This window comes from Lepisosteus platostomus, chromosome 21 (genome assembly GCF_059453375.1).
Source record: "Lepisosteus platostomus isolate fLepPlt1 chromosome 21, fLepPlt1.hap1, whole genome shotgun sequence".
In the NCBI taxonomy this organism is placed as follows: Eukaryota; Metazoa; Chordata; class Actinopteri; order Semionotiformes; family Lepisosteidae; genus Lepisosteus; species Lepisosteus platostomus.
In genome coordinates, this window is record NC_142631.1 from 4105375 (window position 1) to 4124562 (window position 19188).

Consider the following 19188-nt stretch of genomic DNA (forward strand, 5'->3'; position numbering starts at 1 on the left):
ATAAGACTAATGCAATAAAAATGAATGAGCAGTTAAAGTTATTTTAAACAATAACCTCTAACAGCAACCTGTAAAAACCCACAGATCTCTAGTGTACTGTAAAAACACAGACTCAGGATAGAATTCAGAGACTTCTTATCCTGCAAGTTAACTATCTGACTGCTGCTATATTTATAGGATTGAATTTTCAATCAATATTGTCGTGCTGTGTACTGGCACTATAACAGGCCTGGTATTTCCATTATCCTACTCAGGATTAGAGGAACCAAGAATTCTGTTCTTCTGCAACAAACACTCTGGATGTAAAATATGTAGCTATATTTGACTATACTTACATATGTATGTGCCATAAAAAGTTATTTTGTATATTTGTGCAATGCTTTTTATTTTTACCATACATACAGATACTATATGTTCTAGTCAAAATCTTTTTTTAGCAACTAAACAAACTTTAAAAAATGAAACAACCTAAGTATCTAAGTTAATTTGTTTTGTTTTAAATGGTAGGATTATAATCAAATGTCCATGCTTCTGAAAAACAATCTTAAAATGAACAGAATAATGCCTTGATTTAACTGTGCCACTAAACAAAATTCTAAAGTTAGGCTTTCAATGAACAGTGTTTTGCTTTAAATGTTATACTGCATGTCATAATAACAAAAAAGGTTTGCTTTCACAACTAAATTTGTTCCTTCAAATCTTTTTAAAAGTGCACCCTTCAAATCTCAAGATCTATACAACAACAGGTTATCAAATGTCTCACAATATCAAATGCACATGTACAAACCAAGATAAAATTTTATTCTTTGCCCTCTGTATTCAGTTTTGTAATACTCTCGCACATTTGTCTAATACACTGGTGCAACGGCACAATGTTCTTATAAGAGGCTATGTTCACCATGATATGTAACTCCCAACAAAAGTGATGCAAGTCATGACAAGCAGCACAACGGTGTGATTTCGCATGTTTTTAATTTTACTCTATGTGCAGGCATGTAAATAAACTGCCAAAAATGATCTCATAATTCCAAAAATCCAAATAGCTTCAGCTAAATCAGGAGTTGATCTATTATTGGTTGATTAAATGTAACAGGTGCACTCAAGATATATTCCCTGCTCTTCCTCTCTAATTTAAGAATATCTACTGCAAAGTCATATTGACCACATGCAGCCAGATAATAATAATAATCCTTGCATCACCTTCTCAGCTAATGAAGCTGTTCAGTGGATTCTCCTGAGTTACTGGTCTTCAGGCAGACAGGCCTGGATGGGTGAACACATAGCAGGAGATGGACCTGCACTGACATATGAGGTGATGAAGGAGGACTTAATGCCCTTACCTTAAGGTAACCTCTGTGAATCTCCACTGAAGCCTGGCAAACCAGTACAACCATAAGTCATTTTCGCTCCAGCAATATTAATTTAGATTTTCAGCATTATCATTGATGCTGTTAGGCCCGTCTCATGACCTATTAACCTTAAAACTACTACAGGCTAAGGCTTTTGAAAATTGCTACACTACAAAGCATTTCCACTAAAATATCAGATCCCAAATGTCACTTGATCCATGCACTATTAATAACTATTTTCTGTGCTATAGCTGTATGATATGTTAATATCATTCATGCATTAGCAGTGATCGCATTATCCCTAGAGTGTCACACTAATCCCGAGCTCACTGTACCAGACACCTCAAGTCATTTTCAGAGCAGGGCTTCATCTGAGTGCTCCAATCTCGGTAGCCTTAGCAATCAATCCGAAAATCCTTAATCAGCGAACCCAACTGAGTCAAAGATTTAAAAGTTAACTTTCCTGAAGAGCAGGGACAACACCTTCTCAATCGTTTTCAATACTTTTATCTTCATGAGAAAAATTGCAATATAAAAATACCCTTAAAATCTAAGTTGTTTTACCCAGATTTGAACCTGTGATCAGTCCCGTGCTTATGAAAAATTAATTTACTGTTTACTGCTGTCACAAACAACATAGGGTGGATTAAGACACTTGAAAAGTAAATACGTTAAATGAACAACCCGAAGACGGCGTGTTTTCTTTCTTCTCTTTTCAGCGTGGAATAAACCTATTACTTGTTCCTCTACAATAAATGAATGCTGATTTAATACACAGCTTCCTTTTGTACTAATGCAACTGGAGTGTCAGGGGGCAGTGACCCCTGACTTAATTGAATAAACAGATTTGGTGCTACATGTAGGATTCTAACCACTGTAAAAATAAACAGGAAACTCTTACCACATGAAACAGGAAGCAGTGCCTGCCCACAAAGCCTCAGTTAGAAAACGCCACAGTGAGCCTCAACTTTAGAAGGTTCGTTGTTTTGGGAGTTTTTAACTCGCGCTTCAAGAAAAACAAATAAAACAAAAAAGGGATGCTCATGGAGTAAAAGGGCTGCCAAAGCCAGAGACACAGCTGAGTCACGACGAGGGAAGACTCTACACGCACAGAGGCTCCCCAACAGCTCTCACACAGAGCGGACCACAGCAACTGTTTTCCATCCTACCGTCTGGTAAACGGTACCGAAGCATTCGGTCCAAGTCCAACAGACTATGGAACAGCTTCTACCTCCAGGCAATAAGACTGCTAAGTAGCCTACCTGCAGCTCCTTTAGCAAATCACCTGGAATGGCTACATGGACACACAGGTTTCACTGTATTCAGCATAACTGCACTACTATATCGCATACACCATGGACACATAGCAGTTCTATTCATCTGGAGTTTTCTTCAATTTCTTTTACATAACCTTAACTTTGTGATTCTTGCTTTTTGTGAGCTCGCAGAAAAGGCATTCCCTCGCCAGCGACTACCGCTGCACGCGGTATTGTTGTGCATGTGAGAAATACACTTTGATTTGATTTCTACAAATGTAGCAACACATGTATCCCAATAGTAAGCGAAGATCTCCATGGAAGAGCACAGTAATCAAACTGAAGATGTGCATAATTCAAAAATGACTCTTGTTGTACATGTATTGCAATTGAGAACCTATTATTGAATAACTTGGGGCCAACACCACAAACACATTTTATGGCACCTGGTAAAAATGGATTAGTGGAATTTCAGACCGTTTTTTTATCTGTATTGTTTTGCTTATGGTCCTATGTCTTGCTTGAATATGAATCTAAACTGCTGCACTGCAAATTCCCCATGAGAACATACAGAAATACATCAGAATAAAGGTATCTAAGCCGCTTAAATTGTTCAGGGTTAGAATCTGGACGCAGATTTAAAAGTAGGAGAATACCAGACCTGCATCTTTGTCCACCCCTCCCCAATACACATACCGTATGCCCACTCAACCATCACCAACAGCAAGACCCTGGTTTCATCAGCGGCGTCAGTCGAGTGGTGAGCTGAGCTATCAGCAGCTCGTTTACGACGCTGGATGAAGGAAGGAAACTGGGCCACTGACACAGCAAACGCCAATAACCATCAGCGGCAAAACCTCGAGTTTGGGGGAAAAACCCAACAACAAACACATCTAAAATAGACACAAATTCATGAAACCTACAGCCTTCAATATCCATGACCTATCTATGAAATGATCCAAGACAGATACTTGATTGCTTTTACCTTACCACTAGTATAATAAGAATTGGTCATCTATATAATAGGTTACATGGGATTGATGTGAAATAACACTCCTAATCATGTCCTGAATATGACCAGTCCTGATAGTGTTTAATAACTATGGTTAAGTCATCATCCATCCACTTTCTCACTTTTTCCTTCAGCTCAGAGCTGGAGCCTATCCTGGCAAGCAACGGGCAGACACACAGTCATGCCTATTCACATGGGGGCAACATTTTCCCAGAAGCCAATTAACCCGCCAGTATGTTTCTGGGTATTGGGGTGAGAGTCAGGGCTCCTGGAGCAAACCTGAGAAAACACACAGAGCTCATGCAGATCGCACCCCAGGTCCGGAATCGAACCCAAGGCCGCAGCGCCGTGAGGAAGCCATGCCAACCAATGCGCCACTGTGCCACCCACTTTAATCAGAATATTACGTAATAATCAAATTAACAGAAACGCGGCGCGCTGAATGAACCAACGCAACACCCAACATCACCTGCAATTTGCCAACCAGACATTTAAATTCTGAAGCATACAACACATTTTTACAAGTGTAGGCCTACTGCTGATATGTGAGGTTTCTTGTCAGGCACTGTTACAGGGAAATATCATGAGAGCCTCCTTTCATGTATATTACTATTCTACGTTCACCTCTCACCGAGATCCCTGGATATAGTTGTTCTCAAGCTTGTGATGTGGCAACAGTAAGCAGACACTGTAATGTAGCCATCAACTCTACAAAGCAGCAAGAAATAACAATTTTGGAAATTTCTCTAATACGGCAATCTTCATTTCTTGTCCATCAGAAGGACAAAAAACCTTTTTTGTGTGCGTTTTGCATCTACTTTAATAAAATCTCCCCTATTTAGGGAATCCTTTTATTCATTTTTTGGTCCATCAGCATCCTCTCTAGTTATGTATATGTAGTTTCATCTCTCTTTACAGTCCCCTGCCTGACTCACAGAGTCATTAGCGGCTGTGTGACCTCCAATGCTATAAAATTATTTGAAGGACAACAGTCGCTTTTACAGAGTATAGCACTGCAGTCACACTACTCTGGGTTTCTAATGAGCTTTGAAAAGACTCCAGAGCTGTTAAAAACATGTCAGTATGTACCAAAATTTAAAGCGCCGTGCAATGTCCAAACAGCACACCCTGCTGGAGCAAACAGATACAATACAAAGATAGCCAAAACCCTTCTCCTTTGCCGAGATGTGACATAAGATCACTTTATTAGTTATATACAATTTCTTGCATCAGGAATTCATCTTTTCGCATACCCCAGCTTGCTCTCCATGAGACACACAGACAGGGAGAGAAGCTGGGGGTCAGAGCGCAGGGTCAGCCATTGTACAGCGCCCCTGGAGCAGTTGGGGCCTTGCTCAGGGGCCCAAAGGAGTAGGATTCCTCTGCCGGCCGCGGGATTTGAACCGGCAACCTCCCAACCACAGGCACAGATCCTGAGCCACAGTGCCACCGCTCCGCCCCATATCCCAAATGCAAGACCAGAGGGATGATACTTCAAATATATGTATTTAATAATAAATAATTCAATATCTTAAAATCCAGGATTAAAATCACTTTTAAATTTAAAAAAACATGGTAGAGGAAAAGTCGAAGGCACAGAAATAAAATAAAAGACTTATTTCTGTGAAAAGGCAGATTCCCTACTGCACTGCATTAATTAAACATCCACTTGCTGAGGTGGGCTCCCTCCATCAGTGAACACAGTTATATATTTATATATCGAGAGTAAACTGATCAGTGCGTGCTATGAAATCCACTGTTTATGGTACCTCAATTGCTAAATTATTAAGTAGATTTCGGTAGGATTTATTTTTGTCTGCTATACCGGCTCTTGCATTGTGCCTGTTCAGACACACACTAAAAGAACCCCTAGCCCATCCATTAGTCTTGTTGTAAGAGGAGCTTGTCTAAGCGACAGCAGAGAAATACGCAAGACATAAAATATTTAAATGACGGTGCCTTTCCGTCTGTGAAGATAATATCAAACTTGGTCATCTTCCCGCTAATTGCGAAGCTGAACATGAAGCAAGATGCAGCTCAAAAGCAAAGGCTTTCTGGGCATGTGGATGGGTGCCTTCTTCATGGAATTATAACATCTTTGTTTTGAAGCAAAGTGAGGTTTCTGTCCTTCGCCAAAGTTATTACTACAGCAATAAGACAAACGGTTTTGCTTACAGAAATGAGATTTTTTTTTTTTTGCTCGAATAGATTAATACCTCCAAATGTGCGTTTTCCCGTAAAAGAACAGGACACTTTTTTGGATACTTTTAAAAGAGCAGGCAAAAGGCCTTCCACCGATGGAAAAAAGCAGGCATTTTGCTTAATTTTCCATCTTTGTCAGTACACATTTACAGAAACAAAACTCAAACCCAAATGTCATATAAAGAGATACAAATCTAACAGAAACATATGCCTGCAAAATTTCTTATTCGAATTATACCACAGAAATTGTGTGCAAATATGTTTGCATTTTACAACACTGATCAAGAAAGATAATTTACTTGTTCTCCTCCACAATAGTTTTTTTTACTTCTTCCCATCATCTTACCCCAGATCTGAACTGGGCTGACCCTCCTCAGTCACACCAGTGCAACACTGCGATGTGTGTAGCTTTGTTCAGCAATATAATGGTGCACAGCAAACATTACACAACCCCCATGGGAATGTGTTCACATGTCTGAATATCCTATCTTCCCCACTTTGAATTAACTGGCTTTCCTTTAAAAAAAAAATCAGACAAATCGTAAAAATACCACAATCGTTATCAAGAGTTGGTTATCTGATTTCCATTAAAATTTTTTTCGCTGTGTAAACCCAGTCTTGCCCATGTTACGCCTCATTGCCTTCACTGCTGTAAATCAGAAAAATTCCCCCCAATAATGCATCTCGGACCGACCAAAACCCACTGCCCTACAGAACCGATGACAGCCTCAGCAAACATTCGACTGCAAATCTATCTTTCGAGATACCATTCCGTTAAAACTGGAAAACAAAAAGGTCTGGGTTTGTTACAAATTTGCCCTCATCGACCATGACGATACACACATGCTTTATTTTTTAATTAAAAAACACTGCGAAGTAATGATCAATTCCTCTTGCAATTGCACAAAACTGACACAAATCAGCCTCAAGCCAAGAGATCCACAAACCCAAAGGGACTCCCTGTTACAACACACATCTTTAGCGCAGATGCTAAGTAATGTCTTCTCTCCGCACAGTAAGGAATAATCAGATCAAAAGCTTGGTGGAAACCCTTTTCTGTCAGAAGGTTTCAATATTGTCACTCAAGGGGTGATTTAGTACTTTAACTGGGAACCAGCTGTTTCAACAATACTAGAAAACATGGCAATTAAAACCCAGATATTCTCACAAATGCAGAGGAGTGTCTCCATGAAAACCTAACCTCACGTTTGCAAAACTTAGCCCCGTTAATACATTGGGACCTTTATTTTTTAAATCCTTTATTATTAGGTTCACTTCTTTATTTCTCCAGGTAAAATCTAATGAGACCGAATTCTCCTTTGCAAACGAGCACTGCGTTTCATGTTTTTTAAGGGGAAAGGAAAAGCATGTATTGGAAAGGGCTTTCCAATAACAGGAAATGCACAACTTTTTATTAAGATCTAACTGAGCAGAACACCCCATCCTGGCTCATCCACGACAAACACATTCAGTACATAATTTAGCCTCCATTACTCAATAACCCCTAATTAGTTAAGTAATTAATTATATGACTTTATTTGGGGGAAAAAAAATATTTATACACACTATAATTAAGGAATATTGGCAACGTGGAACTGGCATAACCTAAGACAAATGGGTGCCAAGTGACAGCACACTAAAATTATTCCTAATTAAAGAAATACACATTTTCCAGAAGAAGAGAACCCCCATCCAAGTGAAAGCTGCTATTGGCTGTGCAGAGCTCGGCGATCAAAGTGGAGAATTCTTAAGACGGCCTACCTTGGTGATGAGCGTCCTGTACTCCTCCACCAGGTGGTCGTTGTTATGGCAACCCGCCAGGAGCTGCCACACCTCCCCTCTCAGTGCCTCGGGGACCCCACTTCTCACCAGAGCGGGGAGCTGCTTGGGTCTCACACTCAGGTTCAGGTGCCTGTAACACAGCCAACCACCAACACTGCTTGACATATCTCCGTGTACCTGAAGATAACACAAATTTTTTTGGAACAGATTCCCAACAGCCACCCCAGCACAAAATGCCGAGGACCCCTTGACAGGCGGGGTTTTTCACGGGAACCTGTGAATCCAGGATTTTCTGATGCTGCCCTGTCTTTCATTTAAAGGTTCATGTAGCTTTTGGTCTTCAGCTACCTTATGGAATTCTCCATCTTGGCTTAAGGCCTCAGTGGGGGAGTTTGGGTATCTCAAGATCTTGATCACATGGGATGGAAGAGGGGAGCGCGAGATCGACAAGCAGATCGGGGCAGCGTCGGCGGGCGCTGAGCTGGAAGACAAAGCTCTCGGTTTACGCCCCTGTCCTCACCTATGGTCATGAGCTGTGGGTAACGAACCCGAAAGAACGAGATCGCGGATAGAAGCGGCAGGAATGGGGTTTCTCCGCAGGGCGGCCGGGCTGTCTCTCCGTGACAGGGTGAGGAGAGCCTCGGAGTGGAGTCGCTGCTCCTCCAGATCGAGAGGAGCCGGTTGAGGTGGCTTGGGCATTTCATAAGGATGCCCACCAGTCGGCTTGCGCTGGAGCTGTTCCGGGCACGTCCCACTGGGCGGAGACCCTGTGGCAGACCCAGGACATGCTGGGGGGTTTATATCTCTCGGCTGGCTTGGGAGTGGCTGGGGATTTCCCAGGAGGAGCTGGAATGTGTTGTTAGGGACAGGGAAGTCTGGGCTGATCTACATGGCTTGCTGAATACGACCCTCACCAGCAAAGGGGGAGTGAAAATGGATGGATGGCTGAAGGCAAGACATTTAAGAGATTGTGTGCGATGGGCCTGTAAGCACGGGCTTGACGTGGTGATGCTGCGGACCGAAACCAAAACAGCACACAAAAAAGTCAGAGCTGAAAACACTCCCCCCCCACTGCCACACCCTGTATAGAAACTCAGAACAGGCCAAGAACAGATAAACACCTGCATCTGTGCGCGTGAACCACAAGATCTCAGAGCTCATCAACTGGAACGCGATCAGCGATCTGAAACCCACGGGCCCCTGCTGTTGGCTCTAATGTGAAAATGGAACGAGGAGACCCTCAAACCAGCGAGTAAAAAGTGACCAGTCGAGCAGGTTCTAAATTTGCATTTCACATTCCGGTACCATCCTGAAAATCCTGTCCAATTAACGCCCAGAAAAATAAAAGCATGGTACATAAAAGAGCAGCTTTGCAAATAGAGCCCACCAGACAACGTCCCATATTAACAAAATCACAGTTAACACCCCAGTACGCAGATTCAATTCCGATTTCTGTAATGAACTCAAATAAGCAGGTTCAAAGAAATCAGCGTGGGAGACAAGTTAAGTACAAGACTCCAGAACCCCCAAGGACCAACGCTGAAATTGCTCTGTGGGTCTGACACAATGTTTCCATTTTTCAAGACTGCACTTTCCCTTAATTCATGGAAATGTATGTACAATTGCATTGAAAGAAATCATAAAAAGGGGAAAGCGTTCAAAGCAATCATTATAGAACTGAGCATAGTGCCTGTAGGAGGGTAAATAAAGGCATTACTGAGCTTAACAAATGTTCTCTACATGAAAACTGAGAAAAATGAGCTTCAGGACAAATTGCTTTTCTTTTACAAGGTTATATATTCTATGTGGTCAGCAGCTCTCTGTTCAGCATGTCCAACATGCAAATCCCCACTACTTGATGTCCCTGGAATGTCGTTCCAATCACAGGGGTCTCACTCAAGTGCATAAGGTCATCACGATAAAAAAAAAGGGGGCATCTTCTGCAGTAGTCCCTAATGCACAAAATGCCTTACCCTGAAGTTCATCAGATGAGCCTTTTTCTCATTAAGAAAGATCTTCTTCTGCCTCACTTAGGTGCATAATTCTACCCCAGTCCAGCATGGACTTCATCCATAAGGAGTTCAAAGATAACGTCACAAACACAAGATAGAAAATACAAACTAGAAGGCCCCTTTGCTTCAGTCTAATGTCCCTTTTTAGGTGGCCCCAACCACCTGGAACCTCGTTGGATCCTGAGATCCCTAGCTATTGAGGACCATAGCTATAGGCATCACATGCCATTGTGCTAGATTGAGCCTAGTTCAGAACGTTCAATCAGGCAGGAAAGGATTTCTGTGAAGTGGATTAGTTCAAGTCATCTGTTGCAATGTGCCAGTTTCTGCTGCTCATGATCTCTAGGAATTGGAACCAGCTGATAGGGGAGTAAACGATTCTGCGTGTTTATTCAAATTTTCTTTGTATGCAATGAATATCAATTAAGTCACACTATGCATGGGTTATGTATTACCAAAAAACATATTTACTAGTATTTTGCTTTGTATTAATGGGGAAAAAAAGCACTGTAATGAATCTACCAAGTTAGCTTGTAAATCTTTGCTTGTTTGAAGATTACAGAAGGGGGAGGGTTAAAATAATTGGGTCACAAGTATGGATTAATTCAGTTTTGGCACTTGTTGAGGTTACTGCATATTTCACAACACAACCCAGCTGTAGCTTATGAAACAAACTGATGTCACTTTAAAGAGGCTGTGTGTGAAGAAATGGGCAACGACCTAGCGACCTGTATTTGAGAAGATTGGGGGTGGGGGCAGGACGAGGGGCCACGGCAAGAGAGCTTTGCACAAGAAAAATCTAGAAATAAATATCCACATTTCTAGGAGACTCTTAAGACTGTTTGTGTTGAAAAACAAGACAAGCTGGGAACATTCACGTAACAAGCGAGGAGAGTTTATAACAATCTTGTTGCCAAGACCAACAATCGCCAGCTGTCACTGAAGAATACCCATACAGAAAACAAGGTTTTGTGCAACAGTTTTCCCCCATAATGCTATACCTCTGTGCAGGCAGTGTATTACACTATATACATTTTTAGTGGCCCAAAAATGGGTAACGCTGGATATTCAAAAGACTGGAATTTAACTGTAACGTAAAGAACTGTGTCTTTCCTCATTGACAAATGGCGCCATCCTTCAGACACAACATAAAACCGAGGTCCTGATTCTCTGTGGTCATTAAAAATCCCTGGGCGTTTTTTTTAAAAGAGTAGGCGTGTTACCTGGCCAAATTTCCCATTGGTCTTTACCAATCATGGCCTCCTAATAATCCCCATCTCTGAATGGGCTTCATCATTCTGCTCTCCTCCCCACTGAGAGCTGGTGTGTGGGGAGCAGACTGGCACACTCTGGCTGCTGTTGCATCATCCAGGTGGGGCTGCACATTGGTGGTGGTAGTAGGATTCCCCACTACCAGTAAAGCACTTTTGAGTGGAGTGTCCAGAAAAGCGTTATGTAAGTGTAAGCAATTATCAATTATTATAATAATTTCCTGGTCTTTGACCGGCTGGCCATCTGTCCAGCAACAGCTCTGATCAAACCCTGACAAAAAGCAGAGTCTCACTCATAAGACATGGGAACGGTTTTCTTCACAGTGTGCTGCTCATAACGCGGGCGTATAGAAATAAGAAAACAAATTTGCACATGTTTAAAAATATTCCTAAAACACTCTGGGTGCCAATTCAAAAACAGTCATTGCCTCTCATCCTCTTGAGCAATACAGAGCAGCCACATTCAAGATGTAGCAAAAAAACCACTAATGTGACATGGCTTCTGGGGGACATTTAGGCACGGGATAAAAGGAATTTAAGAGCAACATACTCAACAGCAGCATTTCATCATCTGCTGAGAAAGAAACTAGGAAACTGAATCTATTTAAAGTTGTCAGCCACATGTTAAGACTATCAACAGCTTTTCATTGGAAAGCGCTTTAGTTTTTGTAACTTTCAGAAGTTATCAACCAAAAGAAACAAGTGGAATGAAAACAGACTACAGTTTATGATGCATTTTCATTCAGCGGTTTTGGGTCATGTGTGCAGCATATGTTGCAGTTCCCCAATTAAAACCTTAAAGCAGTTCCCCAATTAAAACCTTAAAACTCAAATGAATAGGGGGTTCACATTTGATCAAATACGCTAATCAATGGGCCACATTCATACACATACAAATATAAAAAAAATAATTGAAACTGAAATTGTTATTTGAAACATGTTGCTTAACTTTACACAATGTACTTGACATCATGTAAGGTTATTTCTGAAGTTCTTCATTCTGGCTGCTTCACTGACAGCGTTCTGCAGAGACCAGAACGTCAAACATTACGCCTGATATCACGTGAATCAGCCTATCTCGTAAATGTTCATCGCCGAGTCTTGACCATAAAACCGATTTGTTGATCTTCGTTGACGAGAAAAACTGTTCGCATTCGCACGTACTACAGGAGAAGGCTACCTACAACTGGACACCGCATTTCATCTTGCGCTTCAGTTCAATTCAATTCAAAGCTTCGAATCCGACAGCATCCAATTCCAGGTTAATGCAGGGGTATCACTGCGTATTGCAAGGGATATCCTACAACCGATACGTATACTGAAGTTGCTTTTCAACCTTACTGCCTCTTTAATGGCAATCCCATCAGGCTCAAAACACAAAAAGCTTTGTGACAAACAGTGAAAAGAAACCCCTGAAATGTTATCAAACCATGACTGTGTTACGACATGCAGTCAAATAATTGAATACATCCAATATCTCGCATGTTATTTAAAAAAAATCAATGGAACGGGTGGAGGTTTAAGGTTTGAAAGGAAAGGAAAAGAGACAAGATTTGCGGCAGTGGAGACTTCTTCAGGTGTGCTTCCCAGCCTCTTCACACCTGAAGAAAGTTCCTCAACTGGAATGTGTCTTTTCTTTTCGGAGTGGAACCAACCTTCAGCCTACGCATGCTGACACAGCGCCCTACTCTGACTTCCCATTCAGAAGAATAGCTCTTCCCGTTGAGGGAAAACCCTCACACGAGGAACAGGGTTGTAACAATGACGCGGTCCTCTGCAAAGCGTCGTCTGTCCCTCCCGTGGATCCTCAACACATTCCACAAAATCTTCATAAGAAGTGGGCAGAGGGAGAGACGACCCCGAGGAAGATGGCAGCTGAAAAGCTTTGGATTCAGCCTGTTTCTGTGTGGCGTCTTAGTGTTGGGAGTGTGCTGGCACTCCACGAGAGCCGACGGTTTTGGATTCTTTTTTTTCTGGAGGCTCGCGGTAAAAATTACACTGCCGCAATAATGCGCCATGAAGATAAAGGCTGCACGGCCCATTTTTACATTTCCGGATTCTATTAATGCAGTTCTAGGAATAGACAGTCTCAGGTGGCCTCTCACGGCAGCCTCTTTAATTTACACTGGGAAGATCAAAGCGATTTCCCTCCAGTCTTCAGGGAACAATATGCAGGCCGCTATTAGAAATGCTCGCCAACTGCTCTGGAACGTTGTGTGCTGGGATACTTCCTCAGAAAGCTTTCTTCGCACACAATAATTAGGCCAGAAGGGAATCAATTTAACTTCAAAGTAAACAAACATTCGTGAATTACATTCTCCCATTGTGCTCAGAATGCTGCATTCACAGTTTTACATCTTTTTCCTCCTGCATGCTTTATCAGTGCTTGTTCTACGATAGCAGTTACTCAACACCTGCGTATCTTCCATTCTTAAATGCTGCCAGGCGTGGAGACAAATTTTCTGCAGCCGGAAAAGCAGAGTTTTTAATTCCAACTAAAAAGCTATCTCTGGGAAGTGCAACCCCCCCCCAAACAGAAAGAAAACGAAAGCACCCTTTCAGTGCAGACCCGACCTCTGCATTCTTTTTTCAAAGAAAGACTAACTGCCTCAGACTATAAGGGTTAGTAACCCTGGGATTGGTCTCATTTCACTCCGACACAGACTGTATGTGCAAAAGATTAATGAACTTTCCAAGCCTGAGAAAAGAGTGCAAAAAGGCAACTAATGAAAATGTTATTTTTAGCATCCTTTTAATTAAATTCCCAAGCTTTTTTTTTTTTAGAAAAAATAATACTCGATGTTTTAATCAAATGCATGGGGCTGGGAATAGCAAAGAGGAGTGAGAATATGATTCAGTGTCTGAATTTAACTGATTCCCTTGACCGCTCTAATTTAGGATGCAGGGGTTAAAAACTTTTAGCAATGTTTGCATTTAAATCACACACATTACACAGATATTTGATATTATCAAATTATTGTTAGTATAACTGCTCAGATCTGTTGTTTATTTAAAATGCTGTCCTCAGTTGTAAAGTTTGTAAAAAACTGAGTGATGCACATAAAAATGCTCATTTTAAGAGGGTTTAGCTCTCATATTTCATGATCCCCCTACAAGACAGCGTTCAGGTTTATCGGTATGATTAAGCACTGCCTATTTAATATCCAAGTGGAAAATGTGCTATTGACTGATTTTCAACTCACATTGACGTACCTGGATTGGTAACAACAATAATAACTACCTTCAAACCAAGAAGGACAATATGACAATATAATAAGAGATAAGCTAGCCTGAAGCATTCATTTTAGTAAAGCATCCATAAGAAAAGTTGTCCAAGCTATCCAAAATTCACCTAAGGAGAAATGCTTATGGCTAAACATACAGTAAATCAGAAATATCTCAATATTTTGGCCTCATAAAATTGCTCTGCTCTTTTGTATCTATTCTATTATGAAGTGAAACAACGATGTTTTTTCCAAGCTTGATAAGCACTTCAAACTCTAAAATGAGCAAATTTTGCAGACCCTAAAGCACTTCCCTTCTGAGCCTGGAAAAGTAGCTGTATTATCAAGCTTCACTGGAAATTCCACAGTGATTCTTCGCATTTGTTCAGCAGCTAAATGTTAAACAAACAAGCTATATTCTGAAATTTTAAGGGAAAAGACATTTTAGGCGACTTTTGAGGAAAGCCCAGATGATTGGAGACCTGGTGAAATCTCAAATCTCTTCTGGGTTTAAAAAAAAAACAAGCCAGCAGCAGAGAAGATTGTAAATTTTACGTATGTCAACAGATTCACATACCTCTCTCATGCAATGCTATTTGATATACTGAGAAAAATACACTTGCTATTCAACTATAAAAGCACCCTGACCAGGACTGCATAGTCGCCTGGAAAAAAAAAAATGTTCAGTACTGTTCTGCCATTCCAAATAAGGTAAACTTAAACTGTAGGAGAAAGTTCTGGCAAAATTGTGAAGGACAAAAAAGTGTCCTTTTTCGTTTTTTACATCTAAGTGAAAAGCAGATTTAAATGGGACAGAAGTTCTCTCTAAGTCTGATGATGCTCTGATGGCCACCTCTGACCACAAGCTAATGTTCAGATCACCCGACACCTCCATATACACACAGCAGGTTAGTGTTCCGATAACTATACACTTTCACATCACCATGGCCTCAATACAATGGCAGTGGAGCATATAATTTCATCTAGACTACATGACAGTGCTTTTATTTTCAGTGTGCCTTGAAATGTTCTAGTTTTCACTGCTGCTCTTAAACAATGAATCACAAGGAAATCATTCAGCATTTATGGCATCCTATGATAGGTGTCACATGAAGGGTAGCTTGGGGGCAAGGGAAAAAGCAGATTAGAATAGGAGGACTCATCACCAATTAGGTCAATCCACATTACTTTCAACAAAGAGAGCAGCCACAATGGAGATAAAGAGACAATTACTAAATTTGAAAATGTTACTGTTAGTTTAGAACACAAGTTTTCGTCTGTTCGCACAACAACTTTGGAGGAAAATAACCTATCGTGCTGGGAGCCCCCTTTTCAGAAAAATACTCCATGCAAGCCTTAAATAGCTTGATCGCTTGCCATCAAACACAGTCCGACCTTTGAAAAGCAATGCAAATTCAATAAGACTTTAATTTGTACTCGGTTACTACATGATTTTGTGTTTCCTCGTGCGTTAGTGAGCATGTTTAAGACTGCCCGTTTCACAGACTGGGCTTGTGCAATCTGGTTTACTCAAGAACTCCTCCATTAACGGCCAGCCACACAGCAGCACTACCACCGTAAAGCCTGACTTTTGTCAGATTGGAGAAGGTGAGCAGGCCGAGCCTGGTCAGTACTAGAATCGGAGAACCAGGTTGCAGATATAAGCAGTGTGGGTGGACCAGTAGGTGGAGATCTCCCCCCTGGACACTAATTTCCAAACCAATGCCCCAGTATGATGACTAGAGTGCTGTAAGAGATACAGTCCTTTGGATGAAATGCTAAGGTTAAGATGTCCTAGCTATTTGGTCATTAAAGATCCCTGATCCTAAGAGTAATAATGTTAACCCTGGTGTCCTAGCTAATTTCTCATTTTGGCTCAGACAAACATGGCACCCCTCAATATCTGAACTCGATTAAATCTGTCATTACTTGTTGGGGAACAGCCCGTATTTCCTGCAGCTGTGCTGTTTTTTTTATTAATGTGATTGAGCACCGTGGTGCCAGTGTACAGAAACGCCTGGAAAACGAAAGCAAGGATTTGATTTGAACAAGATAATGGGCGAGCGGTAATTTTGACCACGTGCCTGTGCAAGGGAACACCAAGCGCCTGGAAAGGAAATCCAGCGGTAGGAAACAAAAAAAAGTGACCTAAAGTGCATGTCCGTGGTTTAACGTGTAGGAGCACAGACGCTCCGGAAAAGAACCCCACTCACCATTTCGACAACAGATCCCCCCACGTTTCGAGTATCTTCTCGGCACACTCCTTCGACACATCCCCAGAGCCGCTCAGCAACGGTTCGTCGTTGTCTAGGAAAACCACAGGAACACAGAGGCGCAGGGGTGACTGGAGAGACACTGACGGAACACATCAAGTGGTGGAGGCTGCCCGGGATGCCAGTCAAACACACAGGGACCCGTGCAAGACATTCATATTTATATCTAGATTTACATCTATATTTATATTCATATGTGTGATACGATTTTTCTGTGTACTGTTCCGTTCTAGTTTGTTCTTTGTGTGTCCGGACTGTGAGTAACTCTTTTAGTGCACCCCTCACTGTACTGATTGTATTGTATGTATTGTATTATTATTATTATTGTATCATTCGTTACACTGTTGCTGTGTTGTCTGTGTTAAGCTGCTGTTGCACTGCAATTTCCCTCACGGGTTCAATAACGTATCTATCTATCTAATTCCAAGTTTGACCTGGAGCCCCCTGAGCACATGAGGCTGTGGAGGTTTCTGTTACCAAAGACATTCAACAGCACTTTGTTTCTCGCAGGGAGGAAGGAGCTCAGAAAGCACTGCCGAAATGTAGTCAAATTTTTTTTTTTGGGTTCCAATGGGACAGGTCGGTCCAAATGAGTTGAATTTTAAAGGCGGGAGAAATGATCCCTTCTAACACTATTTAAGGGAAACGATGTGGTCTCTGCCTACTAGGATACAGCAAGTTCTGGGGGAAAAAAAAGTTTGAAAAAACAATGGTAAACTGTTTGACATCGTGCTACTTGGTTTCCAGACCTCAGGGTTCCAACGAGATCTCGGAGACGTGGATTTTCTCAAACTGGCTAGTCACATGTCAGCTGTGTCTGCCGTGAGAGAGCACACTATGCATGAATCCTGTAGCTGCAGCAATGCTACAATTGTGCAATGCAGCTTTTAAATAACTCAGTGCTAATTGCTGCTATGGGCACTGTTTTGCATTGTTTTTTTCTTTTAAATGTACAACAACCAACATCATATTTCATATTAGAAAATACATATATATACACCCGAGTATAAAAATATCTAACCACTGGCCAAAACAGAATAAGCAGGCAACATTTAGTTTGATTGCTTGTTTGGATTATGGTTCATGTTTTGCATTTATTAAATTTCACTCCAAAGGAGCCTTAAAGCATTTCACACATACGAGGGGACCCACTTCAACCACCTATGAAGCACTGCCCACCTGGATGCAACACAGCAATCAGCAGGAGACATAAGGAATTGCTTCATTAATTGAACATGGGTAAACTGTATAAGCCCAGTGGGAATCTGTTAGGGAACCCGGGTTATACCCCTAAACAGGCAATGGGATCTTTAATAAGCATGGAATAAGAACCTCAGTGTCACATCTGATCTGATGAAAGGTACCTACTACAGCACAGTGTCCCATGCTGTCACACTTGTTTGATAACTCTAGCCTATTGGCAACATGGCCACTCCTTGATCATAGTGACCAATTGGCTTCTGGATCACCTGTCCAGGCCAGGGCAGCTCCCAGATTCCTATTCGTACTAAAAAGAAATGTTGGAACTAGTGGGATGTGAAGATCAATACCAAAACCCCAAAACCCTAGACATAACCTCAGCTACGAAGGGAAACCCGCTAGATCAATGGAACTGGACAGATATTTCAAAGCCTTGTGGAACACCTGTCACCTGCTGTTCGAGCTCTTCTTGCTTGTTGGAGTGGCCCAACTCGTTATTCCTACTCTGACCAGCTAAAACAAGGCGTGGAGACTCGTAGAAATTCGACGGCACCCCTTCCGTGACCTGATCAGCTCTGTGAAGAATGCAATGATCAGGTCGGCTCGGAGTGACGATACGGGTTTGCACCCATTCTGTCCAACAAGATGAACACTCTCTGCATCCCCGCTGCAGTCATTTCCATTACAGTACATCAGCAAACCGAGTTTAATCCAGCTAACACTTTACGCATAATGCAAAAGCATGGTCATTTTTATTTTACTCTAGATTAAGCAAAAGGCATTGTTCTATAAACCACTCTTAAACATTAATGCTACTGTATTTTTAAACAGGTACAGTAATAAAATAACAGCTTAAAAACAAGGGCACAAAAGTGGAGCTTTTGTTATTCATCTGGACTTAAAAAAATAGTTGAATGTTTTTAAGTGGACTTCACCTTGTGCATTTAGATAACTTATAGAGACTGAAAACGTTATGGGAGGGGGTGTGAATTTTTTGGCTCCCCCAGCCCCCAGAATTTGAATAGTCGGCGCCCACGCTTGCAATGGTGAACAGGTCCAACAGCAGGTGCCGCTGGATATACAGTGTGCCTGGGCCTACCTTCGTCCTCGTCATCCTCAGGGGGCGAGGGGATCATTGAGCTCTGGGATGTGGACTGAGGGATGGAGGGGCTGGCTGTGGTTTTCTTGTGCTCCCTCTCCGTCTCGCTCTCCAGACTCACAACCTCATAGAGGGTGTCTGCGTTACTCTTCCTGTCCTTCCGATCCATCTGAAATCAGAAGGAACTTTGATGCAAAACTGTAAACAAAAGGTTGGGAACCTGGAGGTGGCATTTAGGGTCGGTAAATCATCCTTCAACAAGCAAAGCAGAGCACTGCAGAACCACAGGAGTGTAAAACAAAGTTCTTACCCCCCAAAAAAACCAATTTCACTTAAAGCTCAATCCTAGAGTGAACACATCTGCCATTGTAATTTGAAAAAATGTATTTTGGGATAAGATTTTCTAATGTGAGATGTGTGAAAGGGTTATCTCTGGGTTAATTTTTACCGTTCTTAGCTGCCACCGACAAACATCAAACCAAGGCTGCTGTTTTCTTCATATTCAACA

At 41.7% G+C, this 19188-nt stretch overlaps 1 protein-coding gene across 5 annotated transcripts in view; it reads right to left on the reverse strand.

Annotated features, from left to right (window-relative positions):
• rabgap1 (RAB GTPase activating protein 1) overlaps positions 1–19188 on the reverse strand; it is a 145348-nt gene that overhangs the window by 78314 nt on the left and 47846 nt on the right. For all 5 annotated transcript variants that reach the window (XM_088615292.1, XM_088615293.1, XM_088615291.1 and 2 more), the window contains 3 exons: positions 18681–18849; positions 16322–16415; positions 7581–7731 (listed from right to left, as the gene is read on the reverse strand). In XM_088615292.1, coding sequence (XP_088471418.1) covers positions 7581–7731; positions 16322–16415; positions 18681–18849 — 414 coding nt within the window. The remainder of the gene's footprint in view (positions 1–7580; positions 7732–16321; positions 16416–18680; positions 18850–19188) is intronic.